The sequence below is a fragment of the Pithys albifrons genome, chromosome 2, assembly GCF_047495875.1.
Source record: "Pithys albifrons albifrons isolate INPA30051 chromosome 2, PitAlb_v1, whole genome shotgun sequence".
NCBI lineage: Eukaryota > Metazoa > Chordata > Aves > Passeriformes > Thamnophilidae > Pithys > Pithys albifrons.
Window position 1 is genome coordinate 90,669,060 of NC_092459.1, and position 22,071 is coordinate 90,691,130.

Sequence of the window (22,071 nt, forward strand, 5' to 3'; positions counted from 1 at the left end):
AGTAAAACCCCAAAACTACATTAAGAAAATGCTTGCAGCATACCAGGATAAACTAAGCACACAGCCGAAAACACTTTTCCTGACAGACAAAAATTTAGAGTTGTAACCAAGCCTGAATCTGACCCAACAAAAGGCAGAAAAATAGCTTTCAGAGTTTTTGCTCACTATCACAATAAAATTGTTATTTGTTCACCATCTAGTGAACAAAATGGATTTCTTACCTTCAACCCGTGATTCCAAGTACTTATCCAACTCGGCATCTTTTTTCACTGCCTCATCTGAGACCTTGGGAGCATTTGAAAAACAAACTAATACGATACTCATGTTATCACGACTCCCCTACATGACAGAGAAAAAAGAGAAGTTAGTTTCTTGAGTATTATTTTTCATTTTTATACTCTAATAACCACATTTTTACTTGTTCCAAACACAGTACAACAGACAACCCTGGGAAAAAAAAGGAAACCATGCAAAACCCTGTATTTTGATTAATAAGAATCTCTAAGTCCCTCAACTACACTGCTCACTAAAATTCATTTTACTGATTTTGGCTGTATATTCTCAGTCTTAAACTTTAAAATAATTTATGGACTTAATTACATGCCAACCCACTTAAAAATTGTATCAGTGAAACAGTTGGAAATGAGACAGTTGTGCAGCGTTACCCTAAGCCAAAGGGAAAACCAGCTCCTGTTGCAAAATGAAATGCAGAATTCTCTCCTAGACTATCAGAATAATTTACCTCAAGCTACTAATTTGTTTCAGTTGGAGGACATTCATGTAAGCCACTACATTCATTACAAGTCTGTTTATCAGAATGCACCTGTGTCATATAAAGCATTTTGAAGGAAGTGCAAAATATGAATTCATTTAGTATGGCCAAGCTGACCTTACTTACAGACTATGGTGTGCTCAAAAAATCTGTCAATAGCTTCTTTAGACACTAATTTTAATGCCAATTTTTCATTAGTAAACTCTGATACCACCTTCCTGATCATCTTTCATTTTCAATATTAAAACTCGCAGCCAAATTTAAATACACAGTTCTAATTCTCTTACAAGGAGATCCAGCAGAACCATATTTTAAACTACTGGTTTGAAGGGAAAATCTCAACTTTTTTTTTTTTGTATAGAATTTTAAGAATAATAGTCACTGCACCTTGTTTCTGTGTAAACCCAACCTAACAGACAGTTCCTATCATCTATCACAACAAATCCTTCTCCCCAAGCAATTAAGTAGGAATTCAATATGAGAATGAATTACTTCAGAAAGACTCAGAAGTTAGTCTACATTCCATTTCATACCAAGCATATGGGGACACCTCAGTTAGCATTATTTGGTAGAATTCACATTCTGAAGACAGAAGACAACATTCTAATACTACAAACTGCAGAGCTCCAGGGTCAGAGTTTGGAAAACGAACATGTGGTCAGGGCTCAGATTTACTGGAAGCATATTAAAGTGACCATCCTTTAGAGTGACCAGTATTTTACAAGGCTGGTCGAGTGCTTGGTCAGAAAAGTCACAGCATTTAAACCAATCAAATACTGTTTGGTATATGCTGGAATACAACTCTACTTAAAAAAATTACTTACCTTTTAAAGTTATCATTCTGAATTTTAATATTTTCCTCAAAATTGCAAGTCTGGTCCACGGCCTAGCAAAGGAACTCTATTTGCACTAGTAGGAGCTGCACTCTTCAGGAAATGCTGGCAATGGTATCTATACCTATTTAACACGTGTAGACCAACCTGCAGTTGCTCCAAACAAACTAAATTTGAAGGAGGGCAAGCAAGCCTGGATGCAGAAGTAGAGCTTCTCCATTTAAGCTACAATGAGCTGAGGACACCACTGGAGATGACAGACAAACCATACCTTGAGGAGGAGATGCTGTCAACACTGGTTTTAGAAAAAGGACACACAAACACTAACCCAACTTAAAAGAACAGAAAACCCCACAGAATACTTTGCTCAGACTTGATTGTTTTTATACATTTTGTACTTAGAATCAAAGTTTAGAGCTGGAACCATATTCAAGCGTTACTGGAGAAAATCATGAACCTTTATTTTTGCAATTTCTATCACCTCTGCAAGCACAAAGGATGAGGCTGTATATTCTTCAGCAAGGATATACAGTCAAATGGGTACAGAACTCCAAGGAAAGGAAGACAGGGAAGGGAAACAGTAGGCCAGGAATTGTTGTTAACACTGCACCCATCTAACAGAAGGTAAATTTAGAACAGCTGGGTGGAGAAAAGAGTTACATACCTTATGTAAACAAGTGTCCACTACCCAATTGCACACTTTTTCCAGGTCATCTGATACTTCAAGTCTAGACTTTACAAATTCACAGAGCTCTTCATTGCTCATTACATCCCAGATTCCATCACAAGCCAAGATGATAAACTCATCTTCTTCTGCCCTTAAAATTTCACACACCTCAGGCTCTGGAGAAACAAGTTGTTCTGTAGGGCCTTTACCATCAACACATTTGTAGTCATAGTCCCCCAGAGCTCGAGAAACCGCCAATGAACCATTAACACGCTGAATCATTACGCTGCCCCCTGCATTCTGGATTCGCTCTTTCTCCCGCGGGTTGCAAGGTTTGTGATCCTGTGTTGAAAAACAGACTTGTCCATTCCTATAGAGAACAGCACGTGAATCACCACAATTGATAAAGTATACATGCTCAGGTGAAATCATAACTCCCACTGCTGTTGAGCCACTTCTGTCCATCCCATTTCTGAGGTCTGAGAAATTGCGCATGTACTCATCAATTTTCAAAAAGCCAGTTCTGATTCCACTCTTGACATTTTCCACGGAAGGTTCAAGAGCAGATCCAGGTTTTTCTGTCGCCCTAAAGTCTTCATTGTTAGTGATGTGTTCTAGTAAGTGCGTGGAGCAATAATTTGCAACACGAGATCCCGCATGACCATCATAGACAGCAAAAAAGGACCAGTCCTCTAAGCCATGGGGAATACCTACAACAGCTGTGTGAGCATCTTCCATCTCCACTCTCCATCCCTGCATACTGCTGAGGCCATAACGCAAGCCATTCCCTGCACCATGAGCATTATGTTTCTCAGTTTTTGGTTTATCCAAAAATGCACCCATGTTTATGCAATATTGAATCTGGAAAACAGAGAAGAAAAGTCTTATTTATAAAGCCACCACTCCATGTAAGCTTTGTCCTCCCTTTCCTGTGTTTCTTCTTTACAAAACAAGTGATAAAGCATGAACATTTGCAAAGTCAACAACTATACTGGAGGAAAAATTAATAATTACATGACATGAATGAAATGTGAACTTACAAACCCCTATTTGCATTTTTAGTGTTGTGGTTTTTTTCTTTTTTCCTTTTTTTTTTGTGGGGCCATGTCTTTTTTAAAGAGCTACTTCATAAAAATTAAAGGATCTCCATATGAAGGCAGAGTAGTTCACATACCTTTGCAGCCCTGCCAATTTTGTCATCCTCTGCAGAAAAAAACTTATGATGGAAAGATAACAATATCACTCCTACTATCTTTCCAGTTTTATTGTCACATGAAGAAAACAAATTCATGTTCATAAATAAGACGTTACTCGTCTTGCTAGTTTTGCATATACTGTGCCACTTCTGTTTTCTTGTAAGACATAGCAAAAGTGACAATAGGAGAACACAGACTATCTATCAACAGAAACATGGCAGCAATTCCCACTTTAGAGCAAGAAAACTTCCCACAGGATTCTCTGAACAAGTTATATATAGTCCTTTGTAAACCAGTATTTCAATTTTTACTATAGATAATAGAAGGGTTTGAAAACTTAAAGATCATCTAGTTCTGACATCCCTGCCAAGGACATGGACACCTTCCACTACACCACATTGCACAAAGTCCCACCAAGCCTGGTCTTGAACAACTCCAGGGATGGGACATCCACAACTTCTCTGGGCTACCTGTTCCAGCGTCTCATCATTCTTACAGTAAAGAATTACTTCCTTATCTCTAATCCAAACCTACTCTCTTTCAGTTTAAAGCCATTATCCCTTGTCCTGTTGCTACATCTGGTCATTAGTCCTTCTCTAGCCTCCTTGTATGCCCCCTCTAGGTACTGAAAAGCCTCTATAAGGTCTCTCCAGGCTTCTCCAGGCTGAATATCCCCAACTCTTGGCCACCCCTGAAAGACTTCCATGTGCTTACATGAGATTTTAGTTCAAAGCTGTATTGATCTTGATGTTAAAATTTCTTCAATTACAAGAGATATGAGCTATCTAAGGGAAGAAAATAATCCACATCAAATTAGAAGTTCTTTAGTATTCAGAGACCTCTTTCAAAAACATATGAGAAGAACCATCTCCAGAAAGTAAGCTAGCAGGTAAAATGGGAATAACCTACACTGAAGCTTTAGAGGACTTCTAGTTTCCTGTGTTCTCCTCAGGTGTTCTACGTAGACCGGAAAAACTAGCTTGCACTTTACAAACTCAGTAGAGAATACATTACTTAATCCACAGATCCAGAAACTCAGATACCACAACTTCTGACCACACTAAAAATGATGACCCCATGAAACCCTCCGATGTGAAAATCACAGCAACTTTCGTCCAAAAAGAATTGGTGAGAACTGTGCCACGACTGATCCTGTGCTGTCAGTCACTAGGTCTCTGACACAGTAGGACCCACCAAGTCTGCAGAGTCATGATAATCTAGTTCTCATTCAAGAGTTTGTTACTAGGCCAGAAAGAGGTTCTGCCTTTCCCCTCATCTAAACATATTGTAAGCATACACAGTGGTACACATAAATAATGCAAATTTCACACTACCTCTCTGCTGCAATGATCTCCATGAAAACCTGAGGATCCCCATTATCAGAGGCCCCAACAGCTTGCTCGCCAGTTACGCCTCTTTTGAACTGTGCCTCCCACTCTTAGCTTAACACACATTTTGCCAAACTTCCCCAAATACTGCAGCAACTCCATATCTGGTTTACTTTTTAGTTTAGTTTTACAGGCTTAGTCCAGGTTTAATAGCCTTTGAATCAAGTGCTACTAACATTATCCAAAAGGAACAACATGGTTCAGTAAGAGAATGAACATCATGGAAGTACCTGACTAACCCAAATCAGCTGTGAAGTGCCGGAATTTAAATAGCTCATAGAATCACAGAATGGATTGGATTGGAAAAGACCTCTGAGATCATCAAGTCCAACCCTTGGTCCAACTCCAGTCCATTTACCAGATCATGGCACTCAGTGCCATGGCCAGTCTCAGTTTAAAAACCTCCAGGGATGGGGAATCCACCACATCTCTGGGCAGCCCATTCCAATGCCTGATTACTCTCTCTGGAAAGAATTTTTTTCTGATCTCCAACTTAAATTTCCCCTGGCAGAGCTTAAGCCCATGCCCCCTTATCCTATTGCTGAGTGCCTGGGAGAAGAGACCAACCCCCACCTGGCTAGAACTTCCCTTCAGGTAGTTCTAGACAGTGATGAGGTCACCTCTGAGCCTCCTCTTCTCCAGGCTAAACAACCCCAGCTCCCTCAGCCTCTCCCCATAGGACTTGTGCTCCAGTCCCTTCACCAGCCTTGTTGCTCTTCTCTGGACCCGCTCCAGCACCTCAGTATCTTTCCTGAACTGAGGGGCCCAGAACTGAACACAGTACTCAAGGTGTGGCCTCACCAACGCAGAGTACAGGGGAAGGATCACTTCCCTGGGCCTGCTGGCCATGCTATTTTTGATATATGTTTGAGTACTATCCCATGTTCTAACTACAAATCTCCAAATTACCTGTTCTGACATGGAACAGAAACACTAAAGGGACTCTAGGGTTAGACAGATTTGCTACAGAAGATAATTTCTTAAATAATTGCTATAAATTGAGGTTTTACATGGACAGTACAAATGTTAACACTGTGCAACTGCTCCTTCCAGCTCAGCCATGAGTACTACCAAGAGTTTTAGTAGTATCATTTCTCATTTATTAGGGAACTCTACACTTGTGCAACAGTTATGTCTGTGTATCAATCTTCTGCTATCAAGTCTGATGTTACCATACACAAGTCTTATACTTGGTGAGCTGTCATATGTAGCTATTAAAAAAGGAATTCTGTGACATCAAAAATAGCGTTTTCAGCTTTTTTTTTGCTCTTGAAATGGGGCATTTTATGTACATGATAGGCATTCTTACCTGCAGAATTTCTAGTAAAAAGAAATTATTAACAGGATCTGCTCCAAGATTGTTGCCAACTTGATTTTACTCCATAGAAACATAAAACTAGTCCTTAAAATGGATGTTATAAAGTGAAATCAGAAGTACCAATCACAACTAATGGTACATCTAATACAAAAAAGCAAGTTACAGAATTACTTCAAACCCACATCTAACCTTCCCTGTCAAACACATGCAATCCACCCTAAACTTCCCTTACCTTCCCCACTAGCTCCATTTTATGATATTATCTAAAGAATTCCACAGAAGAAACCATAAATATTATCTGTATTCTTTATCTCTGTATTTACCATCCACTGGCCTCTAATTGTATTACCCAGGAGAGCAAAGATGACAAAATGGCTACGCAGGTAATTTTATGCACTGTAAATTTTACACTGTATGCAGTTTGCAAGTGAAACTAGTAAGGCACGTTCTACACACAAGGACTTGTGTTATTTTTCCTCCACAATCAAAAAGAGTATTTGCAACACTGCAAATCAGTGGAAGTGACACGCAAATGGATATCACTGGGATACACAGCCAAAACTACTCACAACCCTTTCTCTTGGAACATATCATTTTGCTTTGGGAAAAATAAACCAAAACCAACTTAAAAAATAATCTGTGTCAAATGGTGCCATAAAAGCAATGTAAGGTAAGGCAGTGCAACATACCACACAAACAAGTGTTTTAGCAACTGACATTCTCAATTAAGAGCTGACCAACTTCCACATAGCTTAATAATTCAACTAACATCAGTAAAGGAGACTTGTGAAAGGATTCTAATAGCTCAAGACCACTTACTCATGAGTTACACACAATATAAAGCTATTCTATAAGCACAAAAAACATTTTTACCAGTAAAACTGTAGTACAGGTTGGAAATGCTGCCACAAAGGCAGATATCCTCCAGTAACAGACCTTCTATGAAATTCCTTTAATTGAGTAAACTATGTCCTTAAGTTCTTACAATCAAAAATTCGAAGAAACCATATGACTGAGGAAAAAGATCAAAACCTATATAATTGCAGAAGCCTGTGACTTCAATATTAAGTGTTGTGTTTTATGTACATAAAATAAAAAAATCCCCTTTTAAAAAAACCACCAAAGGCACGATTCACATCTTAGAGCTTTACCTATTTCATATGTAGCTTCACTTTTTTACAGCTCAGGAGTGAGAAACTGGGGAAAAAAAGACACTACTCTAGATTATGTTATTAATATTCTAAATATCCCATTTAATTTTGCAAATCTTTAATGAAGGACGCGAAGATTTACTTGCAATCAGTAAGAAAACATTTAAGTCTAGGAATCAACTGTGTGCTTTACCTCTTAGGCCTTCATCACACATCTCTGGAAAGAGCACAGCTCTGCCTTCTCTCTACCTCCCATTACAGTGTTGGAAAACAGCCTGGCCTTTTCTTCTCCAGACTCAAGAAACTAAGCTCTTGCTTCTCTTCACACATCCCATGCTCCAGCCCCTAAGTAAGAGTGGTACCCTCTGCTCAACTTGCTCCACTATTTCTATGCCTTTCCTATAATGGGAGGCCAACATTCAACACTGTATTCCAGATGCAGCCTCATGAGTTCCAAAGAGAGGAAAACAATCACCTCACCCCAAAATGCCTGATACACTTTTTCTAATATGGCCCAAACTTTCATCACTACAGACAAACTGCTCTCTTGTGTTCAACTCACTTGCCCTTGTTCGCCATCAGGACCTCACTCTGTGGTTCTTTTCTGCAAAGCTTATTCCTAGATAGGGTGGTCCCATGGCGTAATGGAGAGCACTCTGGACTCTGAATCCCAAGGACCTGAGTTCGAGTCTCAGTGGGACTGTCCCCTGGCAGTTCAATGCCTCCCTGCCATCCCATCCCGTCACATCTCGGATGCTCAGCAGGGTCAGCCCCGGTTAGTACCGGGGGCTGTGACAGTCCCAAGGACTTCCCTGTCACTGTCCAAGCTCGCTCGGCCATGGCAGATGGACCTCAGGACTTAAACGGTGGGGCCAGTTCTGTGCAGGCTGTGCCTCACCTAAAACATTCACTGCGCAGGCTGGAAGGGCACACCCATGTGGGGAGATCCCTGCCCAAAGGCGAAGTCTGGCCATACGTACATTCCTAGATAGTCATCACTCAGCCTATACAGAGGTACAAGATTTCTTTAGTCCAGGTACATGACTTGATTACATTTCCTGAGTTTACCATTCGACCATTTCTCCAGCCTACCAAGATCTATCAACTGCTAAGGCCCACCCTTGGGCTTATGGACCACTCCCCCAACATGGTATCAAACATTTTAAGAATGAACATCCCTCCACTGTCCTAGTTGTTCATGAAGACTTCATCATGCTTCCACTCAGTCAAAACATCTCAACTTTTCTTTAGGGACTTAAGACATTAAGCACCAAACATCTTTGTCAAGCAAGATTCTACCTTAAGAGAAAACACAGACAACAGAGGAACAGATGAAGTGCTCATCTTCAAGCCAGTAATTCAGTTGAGGTTTTAATCAATACAAGCAAACTCAAAAATTCAGTACCCTTCAGCCTTGAGATTTAATCTCCAAAGATCCCATTTTTAAACAAACTTTAATTGTGCAACACATCAGTTTGAGAAAAAAATTTAATTTCCTTGTGGTGAAAATGTTTACCCCATGTAAAATTATTAGCTCAAATTTTCAAAATCTGGAAGACCCTGTTTACTTGGAAATGTAGAAGGCCTTAGTTCTCATCCATGCTCCACAGACTATTCTTTAAAACAGTATAAAATTTCAGATCAAGAATGAAAACCTAGGACTCTCTTCACCCAGCAGTCTTTCTAACTCTGGGGGAAAAAAGTAAAAGAAAAATAACTAAAATTAATCTAGTACCTGGCAAGGACCAATAATCACCACAGCTCAAAGGTTTCTGGAAGGCCTTTACAGTCGAAGAAAACACTGGCCTTTGCCCCTCTCTGGCAGTGAAGAAACTGAACCTGAGCAATACACTGCTGAAGCAGAGGCTCCAGCTACTGCTCTAGCTTTACATCAATAGCCAAGCCACTTTCAAGAGAGTTCAGGGCAGCAAGTCTCTAACAAAAGCTGACATTCATTTCCCAGGGTAAAAACCTAACCCAAGACTTACTTCTCTGAAGTCCCAACATATATTTTTTTCTGATTTTCCTACCTGATACAAATCCTACCTGAGGTTCTTATCTCATATACAGGCAACATAAGCAATAATTCAGGGTCAGGAAACCAAAGATATGTAGCCTTTTGAGGTATGGAAGCACAAAGACAAAAGTCATGTCCTCTGCAAGAAAAATTCATGATCAATAACCTTTCGGTACCAGCTACTTTATTTGGTATTCAATCAGCCATATAGCAAAGGGTCTTAAAATCAGGTCTGTGTATACACTTGTATTTATGTTTAGAAGACAAACAATCATTTAATTTATATTCGACAGGCAGAAATACTTACTTGATGGCTGTTATGAAGACAGTTGTCCTGATTCAAGCTGGGACAGAGTAAATTTTCTTCCTAGTAGCTGGTAGAGAGTTGTGGTTTGGATACAGTATGAGAATAATGTTGATAACCCACTGATGTTTTCAGTTGTTGCTAAGTACTGTTACTTATACTAAGTCAAGGATTTGCCAGCTGCTCATACCCTGCCAGCAGGAAGGTTGGAGGGGCACAAGAAGCCGTGAAGGGACACAGACAGCACAGCTGGCCCAAACTGGCCAAGGGGATATTCCATATCATCTGACATCATGCTCAATATTTAAACTGGGAGGAAAGCTGGCCAGGGGCTACTGCTCAGGAACTGGCTGGGCACTGGTCAGTAACGTGAGCAACTGCATTGTGCATCACTTGTTTGGTGCATTTTAATTCTTTTATTCTTACAATTTTCTTCCTTTTCTGTCCCATTAAGCTATCTTTAACTTAAGCCACAGGTTTCTCACTTCTGTTCTTCTGATTCTCTCCCCCATCTGACTGGGGTCAGGGTAGTGAGGTAGCAGCTGTGTGGTGCATAGTTGCCAGATAGGGTTAAACCATGACAGTCGTTTCTGGTGCCCAACAAGACACAACAGGTTGAAATAATGACAAATCTGACTAGAATGCATTAGAAGAAATTTGTTATAAGCATTCATTATATTAGTTTAGTCACTGACCACCACAGTGATGTATTTGTTCTCAAAGCCCATGTGCTTGTTTGTAAAGCTGCGTCATGTAACACTTTACTTGCATATATTGCCCCCTGTGCTGTTTATCACCCATAGGAACTGCCCTGAGGTTATCATGGTGTTGTATTCTGTAACGCTGTCTAATAATAGGACAGAATTGCTGGTCCTGAAACTGATCTGGTATTTGTACTCAGTGCTGCCGACATCTCTGTACTTCGGGAGCCATCTATAGGAAACTATTAATAATTACAACTTTTACCTTTTCTCCTCAGAGACCCAGTCCATGGGGCAGACTAGGACCTACCTTCATCTTCCCCTTCTCCTCCTGGCTAATTAACACGGTACTTGAGAATTTTTAACATCCTTGGGATATTCAAACTAGCATTCCTATTGCTGTGTCTCCTGAAAATGTTCAAGATTAGGGGTAAATAACTATTTCGGAATGCAATGCAGAGATCTGCCTTGAGGCTGCATAGTGATAAGCGGCAGGGATTGTATGGGCAAGTGCCTGGGACAGAGGGCACCTTCACTGCTTTGGAACTTCAGCCCTGAACAAGTGCAAAATCCAGAAAAAGCAGTTAAATATTTGGAAAAACTATGCTGTCATCCAGGCAATTCCAGAGAGACAAAAAATCACTGCAATGTGCTGAGGCCTGGTCCAGGCCTATTGAGCCCTGTTCAACCCTATACAGTACCTCTGAGGGCAAAAAAAGCCTTTGGATCTGATGGCAAAGTGACAGGCACAGTGGCTACTCCAGCTCCAGCAACAGGTTCTGTGGCTAAACCAAAGCACCAACTCCTGCCTGTATCAGGCCCCCTATGCACAAGGAGAGATATATTTGGAGGTGAGCTCATCTAGGACGGGATGAAGAAGCAGGGCCACCATGAGAAGAGGTGGTGGAAGAGGCAGAACACGTAAAAGAGATAGTAACCATCTGATCCCTACCCGAGTGAGCTGTGATACATGAATAAAGATTTCAGCCATCATCCAGGCAAGGGCATCATCACCTGGCTGCTCCAGTTCTGGAGTAACAGGGTCAGTAGCCTGGAATTAGAAGGTAGGGAAGCAAAGCAGCTGGGATACCATTCTACAGAAGGAGGGCATTAACAAAGCAAAAGGGGCACAAGCCCTCAGCCCCTGGAAGCAACTCCAGTCAGGTATGAAGGAAAGATATCCTTTCAAAGAAGATGTTATGCCACCCAGGTAAGTGGACCATCATGGTCCAATACCCAGTATCTGAGGGAATTAGCCACGCTGGATGAGATTTATGATGATTTGGACAATGAGCAGTTATCCAAAGACCGAAAGGCAAGTGCACACAACCCATGTGGTGGAGGTTTGCATGGGATGCACCACTGTCACATGCCAACTCCCTGGTAGTAATGACCTGAAAAGACAGAGAAGGACTAACAGTGGAGGAATTGGCTGTCCAACACCAATAATACCAAGACAATCCCTCTTCCTCACTACAGGTCTGCATCCTGGCTGTAGAGAAACTGGCCCAGCAACTCCAGGAAGACAGATGGATCCCACTCCCCACCTGTGTGGACCAGTGTCTCAGCTAGTAGGAGTAAGCATACACAGCACAGGCCATCCTGTTGTTTAACCTGTGTAATCATAGAGAGGACATGAGGAAGTAGGGTGAAAAAAATCTGCTTTGACCCTGGAGGCATGAGTAGGGAAGCTGGAAGAAAAAACCATCACAAGAGGGGGTTCTTGCAGGAAAATTGCTGAACAGTCTCCAGTAGGCAGTTCCCCAGACAGAGCAGAAGGGCTGCTGTTACTCCTGATCTTAATAAGGGGCTCCTGGTTCACATTTACCAGAAGTGCGTAATGAATACTACAGCCATGACTAGAGGAAGTCCTGCCTCCAGCCAGGTGGAGGAAAGGAAGAACTGGGTTTACTGGATGGTGTGGATTTGATGACCTGGCACAGCAGACCCACAGGCGTATAGGGCTCTACCAAACACTGCTGCATAGGGACAGAAATGATCTGTGTGTCTGGAGTGCCAGGGTGATCCCAGCAGCTAACCATACTGGATGCCAAAGTGAGCCTAACTGGGAGCAATATCATACCAACCAACACACCCTGATACCCATCCATAAGTTGATTTGTCAAATGGAGAGCCAAGGAGTGACCAGCAGAACTTTAACAGTCCCATATGGCCAGTGCAGACTAACAGTAGACCGCCATGGCCTGAATGAAGTCATGCCACCTCCAACACATCCCTCCCACACCCAATACATTGATGATGACATTGCGAGGGGTGATACAGCAACAGAAGTTTTCAAGACAGGGAAAAAACAGTTCAAGTCCTTCTCAAAAATGGTTTTGCCATTAAACAAAGAAAGGTCAAGGGACCTGGAAAGGAGATCCAGTGATCATCCATGGGACTGCATTTGCTCAGACCTGGGTGCACTTGGTGGGTAATGCAAAAGATGGTGAAATCCAGTGTGTACCTCAAGGAGATTTGATTCTGGGTAAGAACAGACAATGATTTGAATTTTATTATGTTATTTGCTATTTAATATTGTAAGTCGTCACTACTACGGCTGTTAAATGCCATATCAAGGGTATTACAGTAGAATTACTCCCCTTAGTGATGGATGAATTTTGATGATAGAACCAGACAAGTGCAGCAGTGATGGAACTAGCCCTGGCTTTAGCATGAAACAATCCAACACTACATAGAACCTCTCCTGCCCTGAAGAAACACTGCAACAGATGAAGCCCAAAGTCATGGCCTAAATAAATTCAACAGATTAACAGAAAATAATATCATAGAATAATATCTGTGTGTACATATCAAAAGACAAGAAAAGTGATAAGTGATTACTTGTGATATCTTGGAAAGTGATGCAAATAGGATAGAATAAGGGGTGGGTATTGTCCTGTTTTAAGCTGGGATAGACAGTTAATTTTCTACTTGCTGGTATAGAATTGTGTTTGGATACAGCATGAGAATAATGCTGATAACACACTGATGTTTTCAGTTGTTGTTATGTAGTGTTTATACTAAGTCAAGGACTTTTCAGCTTCTCATACCCTGCCAGCAGGAAGGTTGGAGGGGCACAAGAATTCGGGAGGGGACACAGAAGCACAGCTGGCCCAAACTGGCCAAAGGAATACTCCAAACCATATGGTGTCATGTTCAATATATAAACTGGGAGGAAAGCTGACATGGGGCTACTGCTCAGGAACTGACCAGGCACTGGTTGGCAAGTGGTGCATAACTGATTGTGCATCAATTGTTTTGCATCCTTTAGCTCTTCTTCACTTCACTCCTTTTTCCCCTTCATTTTCTTCCCCACTAGAAAGTCTGCATCTCAGGCCATGAATTTTCTCACTCTTATGATCCACTTTCCCATTCCCCTATGGTGAGGCAGGAGGGTGAGGCAACAAGCAGCTCTGTAGTTCCTGGCTAGGGTTAAACCATGACAGCAACCAACACATAATTAGATCATAAAGGTCTAAAAACCATAATCAAAGTTTTTGTAGATACTATAAAATAATTTTCAGATCATGTGTCAAAGAGAACATCAAAACTAAACTAATACCTTGATGACCAACAGTCCCAAAGGCAATAATGTATCTTTTCACAATATGAGAATGATGCAACATCAATCTTTTGGGCTTGGGTCATAAAACTGTACAGTAAAATGTCTTTTCCTCAGAAGGATTTACTCAACAGGCAAGTCATTTTTAATAAGTCAGTGCTGTGGAGAAGAAACAGTGCCAGAGTTTCCTGTTACAAAACACATCTGCTCCTGCTATAAAAAAAGAATGACGTTTCAACAGAAGAAATGCTGCACTAGATATTAAAGATGTAAATGACAAATAAATAATCAAAGTATTTATGGCAAACATTTTCAAAATCCATTGAAGGCACAGAAAGAAATAATGTCTCTCGTTTAAGAAAAAAAAAGTCAAACTCAGTCTTGTAGAAAGCTCCTCTGTCTCCATCTTGCAGTCTTTCACTAGTGTGCTTTATGTGCACACACAGACTCTACACCACATATGTGTCTAAACACACTGCAGAGTTTTGAAATTCATAAAAACTCCCTTGTCCTGACCTTTGCCTCTTCAATTTATAAAAGAAATACTGATCTTTTAGTCATCTTGTGCTCACTTTACAATATACTATTATTATACTATCACTATACTTACAGGATAAATGGATAGTATAATCTGTGTTTACTAAATACAAGTTCACTTGATGAGTGCAACCACCTTTAAGGATCTCAATTTTTGATCTCAGAAAACTTGGTCTCACTTTTAACTTACTGGCTTTAAAAACACTGGCACTACATGAATTTACGTTAGACAAATAGTTATTGAAGCTTTGAGCAAGAGCTCTACTTGAAGCTTGGCTGTAACAGCTCACTCTAACTATGTAGTCACAAATAGTGGCAAAGTCAAACAGAAATGATTGCAATCTAAGAATAACATCTGAATATTTTACTTCCACTTAAAAATGAACTACATAAAAGAACAGTGTCTGCATTGACATCTGCTCACTATGGGGTTTATTTGTTCTGAGGGGTTTGTTTTGTTTTTTAGATAATCTGTGGTCATGGGAGTTGCTTTTAGGAAGGATCTCAGCTGATCAAAGATACCGACAGAAGGAAATTCAGTACTGCTATAAAAGGTTAATATAGAGCCTACTACCAAAACCTTTGCCTGCCAGGATGTCATGAAAGGAGACCAGCAGGCTTTTAAACCAGGAATTTAGGACAATTTTGCAAGTTACCCATCACCAAGTATCATAACACGCCCAGGAGCTACAGCTGTAATTTTGAAATGAATTTCAGCATCTCTATTGTTACAAAAATTGGGGGAAAGGAAACAGTAACAAAGACAAACAAAACACAAGTTTCCCCCACCATGCTACTTTTAAACCAGCAAGTTACAAAGAATGTACATTACTTTGGCAATGGACTTCAGCTACTTTAAACCAGTCTGGAGGTACAAAACACTCACAGGCTGTAGATTCACATCTATTTTCAAAGTCAGTGGCACTACCTGAAAACACTATCAGTTCTGCTCCGCCTCAGCTACTCACCACTAGATTGTGCCAGCAATTTCTCTTCTTTAAGAACTGCTGGCTGAGATGTTTTTGCCCTTACTCTTTGAACTGTTTCACTGAAGAAGTGCAATGTTAGCTTCAGTATTTTGAAACTTTGTGAGTTTGACTGCAGTAGATTTGGAAGCCAAAGCTTAGACAGCAGATCCAAGGGGGCTGTAACCTTCAACAGAAAAAACTTAAAAAATAGAAAGAAACAGCAGGGATTAGGTTAAGAGCTATGACCTTTCTAGCTATGTTGTTAACACCAGAAAAACATATATGTTTGTGGTCTTTCCAGAGGTTTATTTTGCATTCTCCTTTCTTGCATCTGACTAAAACATGGATGAAGCTGGCTAACTGCAGATCTTCAGGCTCAGCTTAGGCAGCAATTGTGTCTCTCTCATGGACCAGTTGCACACATCTATGCTGAGGCTTCTCATTTTTCTGGAATGCAGCTTGGTAGGTACAAAGATAGAGATCATATCTCAGATACTCAAGATAACTTCACAAGAAACTTGGAAGTGGGCTCTGAACGTAGCTTTCTGATTACAGCAGACAGTACAAAGCCACCAGTGCTCAGAGGGTTGATGTACTTTTAGTGAGAAAATCTGTATCATTCATGTTCCCTCTTATTCAAGTTGCAGAAGTCAATCTCACACAGTTTTGTGACCAAATTAAAACTTAAAAAACCCCATGCAGTGCTTTTCCTACATGCCTACAGAGAATTCTGTGCTTGCCAATGTAATTTCTGGTAAAAGCCCTCAGTTCACATTGAACCACGGCTAAGGACTTAACTAAAGAAGTATGTAATTCTCAGTAAGAAAGACTCCATGGTAGTCAATGTCTTAATTAGTGCCACTCATCTTAGGTTTTCAGGTAACAACTTCAGATTTTCCTTACCAAGACTTCCTCCAAGCACTACAAAGCCTGGGAAATTCAATCCCCTCTTTATCTGCAGTTAATCTGAGTTACAGAGTAACTACAAAAAGAGTGATACATAAGACAGGGAAATGTCCAGGCTGGTTCATCAAACAGTACACCACCAGACCACACAGCACAAAGCAGACTATTGCTGCCAGCACCTGCATGGGAACAGAATGAAGGCTGAAGTCGGTACCAGTCAAGATAGCTCTGCATAACCCAGTATTCATGCTCTTCTACCATTTTCTTGGAGTAGAAATTGGGTCCAGTGGCCCTTGAGTGCAATGGGCCTAACTGCTTAATTCAGATACTAACTGTGCACGCTTATATTAACCCTGAAGTCCTATTTTGTCCTTAACTCAAACCCTACAACTCAGTGTAGCTTTATTATATATATGTATGGCCAGACTTCGGAACGCAGATTTGGGCAGGGCTCTCCCCACGTGGGTGTGCCCTTCCAGCCTGTGCAGTGGATTTTTTAGGTGAGGCACAGCGTGCACAGAACTGGCCCCATCGTTTCAGTCCTGAGGTCCATCTGCCACGGCCGAGTGAGCTTGGACAGTGACAGTGAAGTCCTCGGGACTGTCACAGCCCCCAGTACTAACCGGGGCTGACCCTGCTGAGCATCCGAGATGGGATGGGATGGGATGGCAGGGAGGCATTGAACTGCCAGGGGACAGTCCCCACTGAGACTCGAACTCAGGTCCTTGGGATTCAGGGTCCAGAGTGCTCTACTTTACACCACGGGACCACCCCGGCTTTATTATACCACCCAGAAGACTGCACTGCTGTTTAACTCTCCTGACCATACTATGACAAGATTTATATCCTATGACATTAACTGAAATTCTTTTTGTTTGCCTGTATCCATTTGTATTTCCTGTAGACAATAAGAATGTTCTCACTTCTTTAAGGAGCTGCTCAAAACAGATGCATGTGTGGCACTTGGAAACTACAAAGCACTGACCTAATGAAGTTTGTAATTATTTCTATGCAGAATTGCTGTTTTGGTTCTCTAAATTCAGTAAGACACCAAGTATTTTGTGCACAAGTTTAGTTTTCTCCTTCTTAATAATCAATTTAACAAATAGCAGTCAGGTTTTTATTAAAGAAATAGCATCTCATATTTTGAAGAAAAAGAACTGAAGTTTATCCAACACACTACTGATAACAAAATTCAAGAATTTTACTCATTTCCATGAAGCAGCACATCATCAGGAATGAGTTCTCCCTTATTCTAAATTTAGGCATTTCAGTCAGGTTTTCTGGTGTTCTTCAATTTGTTTACAAAAAGCTTCAGATGCCCTTTGGCGAGAATAAGGCAGCAATGAATCACCAATTCCTATCATCAATAAATTGCTCCCAAACAGGTCTGAAAGACCAGACTAAGTGTTCTGCAGCAGGTCTGCAAAACCACAGTAAACCCGTAAGCCTTTATTTATGTAACTGAGGGAGGGATGACATCTCAAATCACACAGAAACCTGAGGAATTGGGACACAAGGGTATGGCTATGCAGTACTAGAGGTCCACTTAAATTCAGTCTGACTTGCAGAGTAACACCATGTTACACCACTGCAAAGTTTGAACATTCAATCAGCACAATGCTAACAAAAACCCCCTCAAAACAAACTTTATTCTTTCATTGTAGCAGACCAATCAATGCCACCTGCTTGGCACAAACTTGTCACTGACTTATGACCTAAGCATTGCTGAACTTCAGAGTAAGGCACAGTCAAGTGCCTCACACCAAAAGTCAAGACTCTTGCCTGCCACTATTGGCAAGTGGCAAGCAACATTTCCTGTCAAAGACACCAAGGTGTAATCGAGATTGAAAGGCCTTAACTTGATCATGATTCTGCAGAATAGGCACAGGCAATAAAGCTATTTCACAGAAAGTCTTCAAAACACACAGTCCTTGTTCAAAACCAAAAATGCGTCTTTCAGAAAGATATAAACATATTTGTGGAGGATGTGGGGTTTTTTTCCATGACTATAGTTTTACAACATTGAATTTATAACTTTTTAAAAGAAGTCCCAGTAAAAGAACATTGCCTTTTAGTTCCCCACACACAAGTTCAGAAGAAGGTGACAAAAAGTGCAATGAGTTACTTCCATCATTGTCAGATAAAGTTAATGATAGAAAACCAACAGCCAAAACATCTTCACTGACCTGGAAAAAAAGATATGAAGCCTTACCCTTGAAAAGGTGATTCAAGAGCTGAAGCTACAGGGGACCTTGTAAAGAAATTTAGAGATTTTCTGTAACCAATGAAAACAGGTAATTTAAGCAGTACTGCTGCTATTAGTGCGTTTAAGGAAATACAGACCTTGTGGGGAAAAAAGCCACAGGCAGCCAAGTAAGCTGATCTCAACACACAGTGGTGAAACACTTCATGTCTTTTTTACTGACACTGTGCAGTCTTCTGTGTGAGAACTTACCTACCCCAAAACCTGGGTCAGGAGACATCTTAGGGGGGAAAAAATGACATTTCTCCCCCACACACTTAAGAGTGTTTTGTGCTATAACAGAAAGAAGCTGTACTTGATATGATGCTTCCTCCCTGTTAAAAAATAGCATTAAGCAGAATTACAATAAATCTAGAGAAGAAAAAATACATAATTTTATCCAATATGTCCTGAAATTTCTGTTAAATCTATGGTCAATTATAAACTGCAAATCAAAACACAGTCGAAGTAAAGGCAATTTTATCTTCCCACAAATTTCCAAGGGGCAGAATTCATTCTTACCTGCAATTGTAACCTTGTCAAGGTTTTAGTTCAGTGCTGTAAGAATTAGTTTACATTCCTGCTGCCAAGAACCACATAACAGAATGACTTGCAAAACCTTGAGATAACAGTGCAGGACACAACATCTGCTTTATTTTGATATTTCCTAGAAAGAAACAAAGGAACTAATTAGCTACTCCAGATGGTGTACAACAGATTTGCACATGAATTTTTTCAAGAATATAACTTTTTCCTAAATAGAAGTGCTTGAATTAAAGCTACACCTGGATGTCAGAAGATCTTTCAGTACACTCTCTAAATATCACATTCAAGTTTCATGCTAACAAAGTATTGGATCAAATTTTTCCCTATTTCCTTCACCAAGACTGCCTAGCACTTAAGAAGTCATCAGCCAATTACCTGCCATTCAAGTCCCCAAATTCAGTAACAGCAGGAATAGCTTACGCTGTCTCCTAGCATCACTCTGCTATTTCTTAATTTTATTCACCTACCCAAATGACAAGAGTACACTCCTTGAGTGTTTGACAGGCCTTAAAACTTACACGAAGAGCATGTGTAATTTCTAAGCTTTTTATTCTCCTTGCTTAGATGTAAAAATGCACAAGAGTTTAAAATAAAAGCTGTAAGCTTTGAATTTACTTTTGCAATAAGTTGCAAAAGTATTCTAGGTCCTCTGAAATGAGAATGATTATATTTCTTTAAAAACAGTTCCTATAAAATTAACCATAAATGCAGCCTAAAATGTAAAAGCAGCACATAACTAGCAATTCAGACATGTGGATCTACAAAAGCATCTATCCATTGTTTTGAACAGGATGCAAATACCCAAATTCCTTTGTGGATCAAGGACTACATATTTAATCTTATAAACCACTGCATCTTACACGAGTTACCATGACAGTACAGTGGTGAAAGGAACTATTGCAGGAAGAATTCTGAGTATGAGCCAGCTTTGTGTGGGGCACGAGGGAAATACAAGCTTTATTGTGTTTAAACTGATTACAGCTCTCTAACGAGCTGGATGGGTGATAAAGGGGACCTACTGCACATCTTGACTTTAAGCCCAGTGATCCAAGAACTGAGATGTGACATTTCATTATGGCGTGTCTATTCCAAACACTAAATAGTGCTTTTCAACTACCAAAAAGTGTCATCAGCACAAAAATCACTCAGAAGAACTACTTGGCTATGTTTGAAGAATGGTAGGGGTTCAGTAAGTTTTCTGCTTGTAACTTTACACTGCTGCAAGCTCTGTATTTTCCCCAACATTCTCCCTTCTTAGGCATTACAACAGCATGGATGGTTCAAGGAACCAAACTAATAAAAAAAAATCAATTATTTTCTGCCACTTGAAGTCTCTGAACCAGCTTAGGAAATGCAGGATCAGACAAATGCCAATGACAGAAATGCAGAACCAGGAGCTGCTGCCAATTCAGATTTGTTCAGAGTATTGTGTAACTACACCTTAAGCAGCACCCACCGAAACATCAATGAACTCTGACAAAGTTCTAAAAACCCTCCTAAATAATTGTATTGGACTACATGGCAAAAGCCCTACCCCAAAAGTTAAAAAGTTGCAGTAAAAAAAGTTGTTTTCACCTCCAAGAACTTCAGAGAAAAAACCACAAAAACCCCAAAAATACAGAGCACAGACTAAGCAAGTTACACAATTTAGCAGAACTCCCTCCTCTTAAATACAGGTTGTTCCAGGGCACAGACACAAATCATGTGACCAGGATGCAGCTCTCTCCAAGCACTGTCTCACCTTCAAAAGAACTCCCCAGCTACAGGAAGGTACAGGGTGCTTACACAATGAAGGAGCCTCAGTGATTCTGATGCTACTCCAGTGGCCTTTAGAGAAGAACTCACAAACACAGGTCAGAAGATAAAGCATTACACTTTACAGAAGCAAGAAACTTGACCACTCCCAAATTCTACTCTAGAGAGGATGAGAGAGAGCATTCCTCAGATAGGGATAACTTTTAGCCAGGAGACAGACTGCTTACAGTAGGGCAGATTCAAGAACAGGTACTTTGGGCTACAAGCATTTTACCCCAGAATATGCTTCTATTTGCACAAATTCTATTATGGCTATTATATCTAGCCCCTAATAATTTGTGTGCAGAAAACGCTCACATACGCAAAGGCAAATGTCCAGATTGCTCATCATAAATTACAACACAAAATAAAGCTAAATGCCTTCTATTAAAAGTTTAACAAAATTAAGCATTTTATTTGGGCTACTTAAATCTCTGGAGTATATAAATGCGTAATATTTGAGTAGGGCTAAGTCAGTTCAGTAAACTTTTTTGCCACTAAGACACCAGCACCCTACAGTAGAAGAGTTTTTAACTGACCAAAATTTAAATATTCCTTGGCTAATAAAGAATGTGATTTTTACCATGTTTAGAATATTTTCTTCATAAGATAAAGACCATATAGCCAAAGTCATCATAAGTAATTCATTACTAAAGAAGTAAACAAAATATTCCAAACTAAGCACATGAAAAAAAAATTCAGACAGATTTGAAAAACCCTACCATATTTTACAGAAGGAGATGCATCAAATGCTCATCTTCCTGATGGTTAAATATGCACTTAATAATCCTGGCAGCAAAGCACTAATGATCCTCAAGCTGAATCCTAATGTTTAAACAAGCAAACCCCACTACAACATCCAGTCCTTTGCAAGTTTCCAGACTGTAGTCAGAGAAGCAGCAGAAAAACACTGGGTTTAATTCTGCATCACAACCACCTACGACTCTGACCTTTGGTGGACAACCAAATCACTGCTGCTTTAAACAAGTAAACAAACAAACCAACTCACTGACAGAACAGGAACAGAAAGAGCTATGATCTAATGTGCCACGACTGACCTTATGACAGCACAATAACCACCACTGCTGGTATCATCCCCCACAACTGTGAACTGGGTCACACCAATACGAACAGATTTTGCAGAAGTGAAAGACAGCAGGAGG

General features: G+C 40.4%; 1 protein-coding gene across 5 annotated transcripts in view; it reads right to left on the bottom strand.

The window, feature by feature from the left end:
* Positions 1–22,071, bottom strand: part of PPM1B (protein phosphatase, Mg2+/Mn2+ dependent 1B) — a 65,526-nt gene that overhangs the window by 19,403 nt on the left and 24,052 nt on the right. For 3 of the 5 annotated variants that reach the window (XM_071577373.1, XM_071577340.1, XM_071577349.1), the window contains 3 exons: positions 19,091–19,235; positions 2,270–3,133; positions 222–339 (listed from right to left, as the gene is read on the bottom strand). In XM_071577373.1, the coding sequence (XP_071433474.1) occupies positions 222–339; positions 2,270–3,115 (964 nt within the window). In that variant the 5' untranslated portion in view covers positions 3,116–3,133; positions 19,091–19,235. The remainder of the gene's footprint in view (positions 1–221; positions 340–2,269; positions 3,134–19,090; positions 19,236–22,071) is intronic. The other 2 variants (XM_071577357.1, XM_071577366.1) reach the window with 1 other exon arrangement.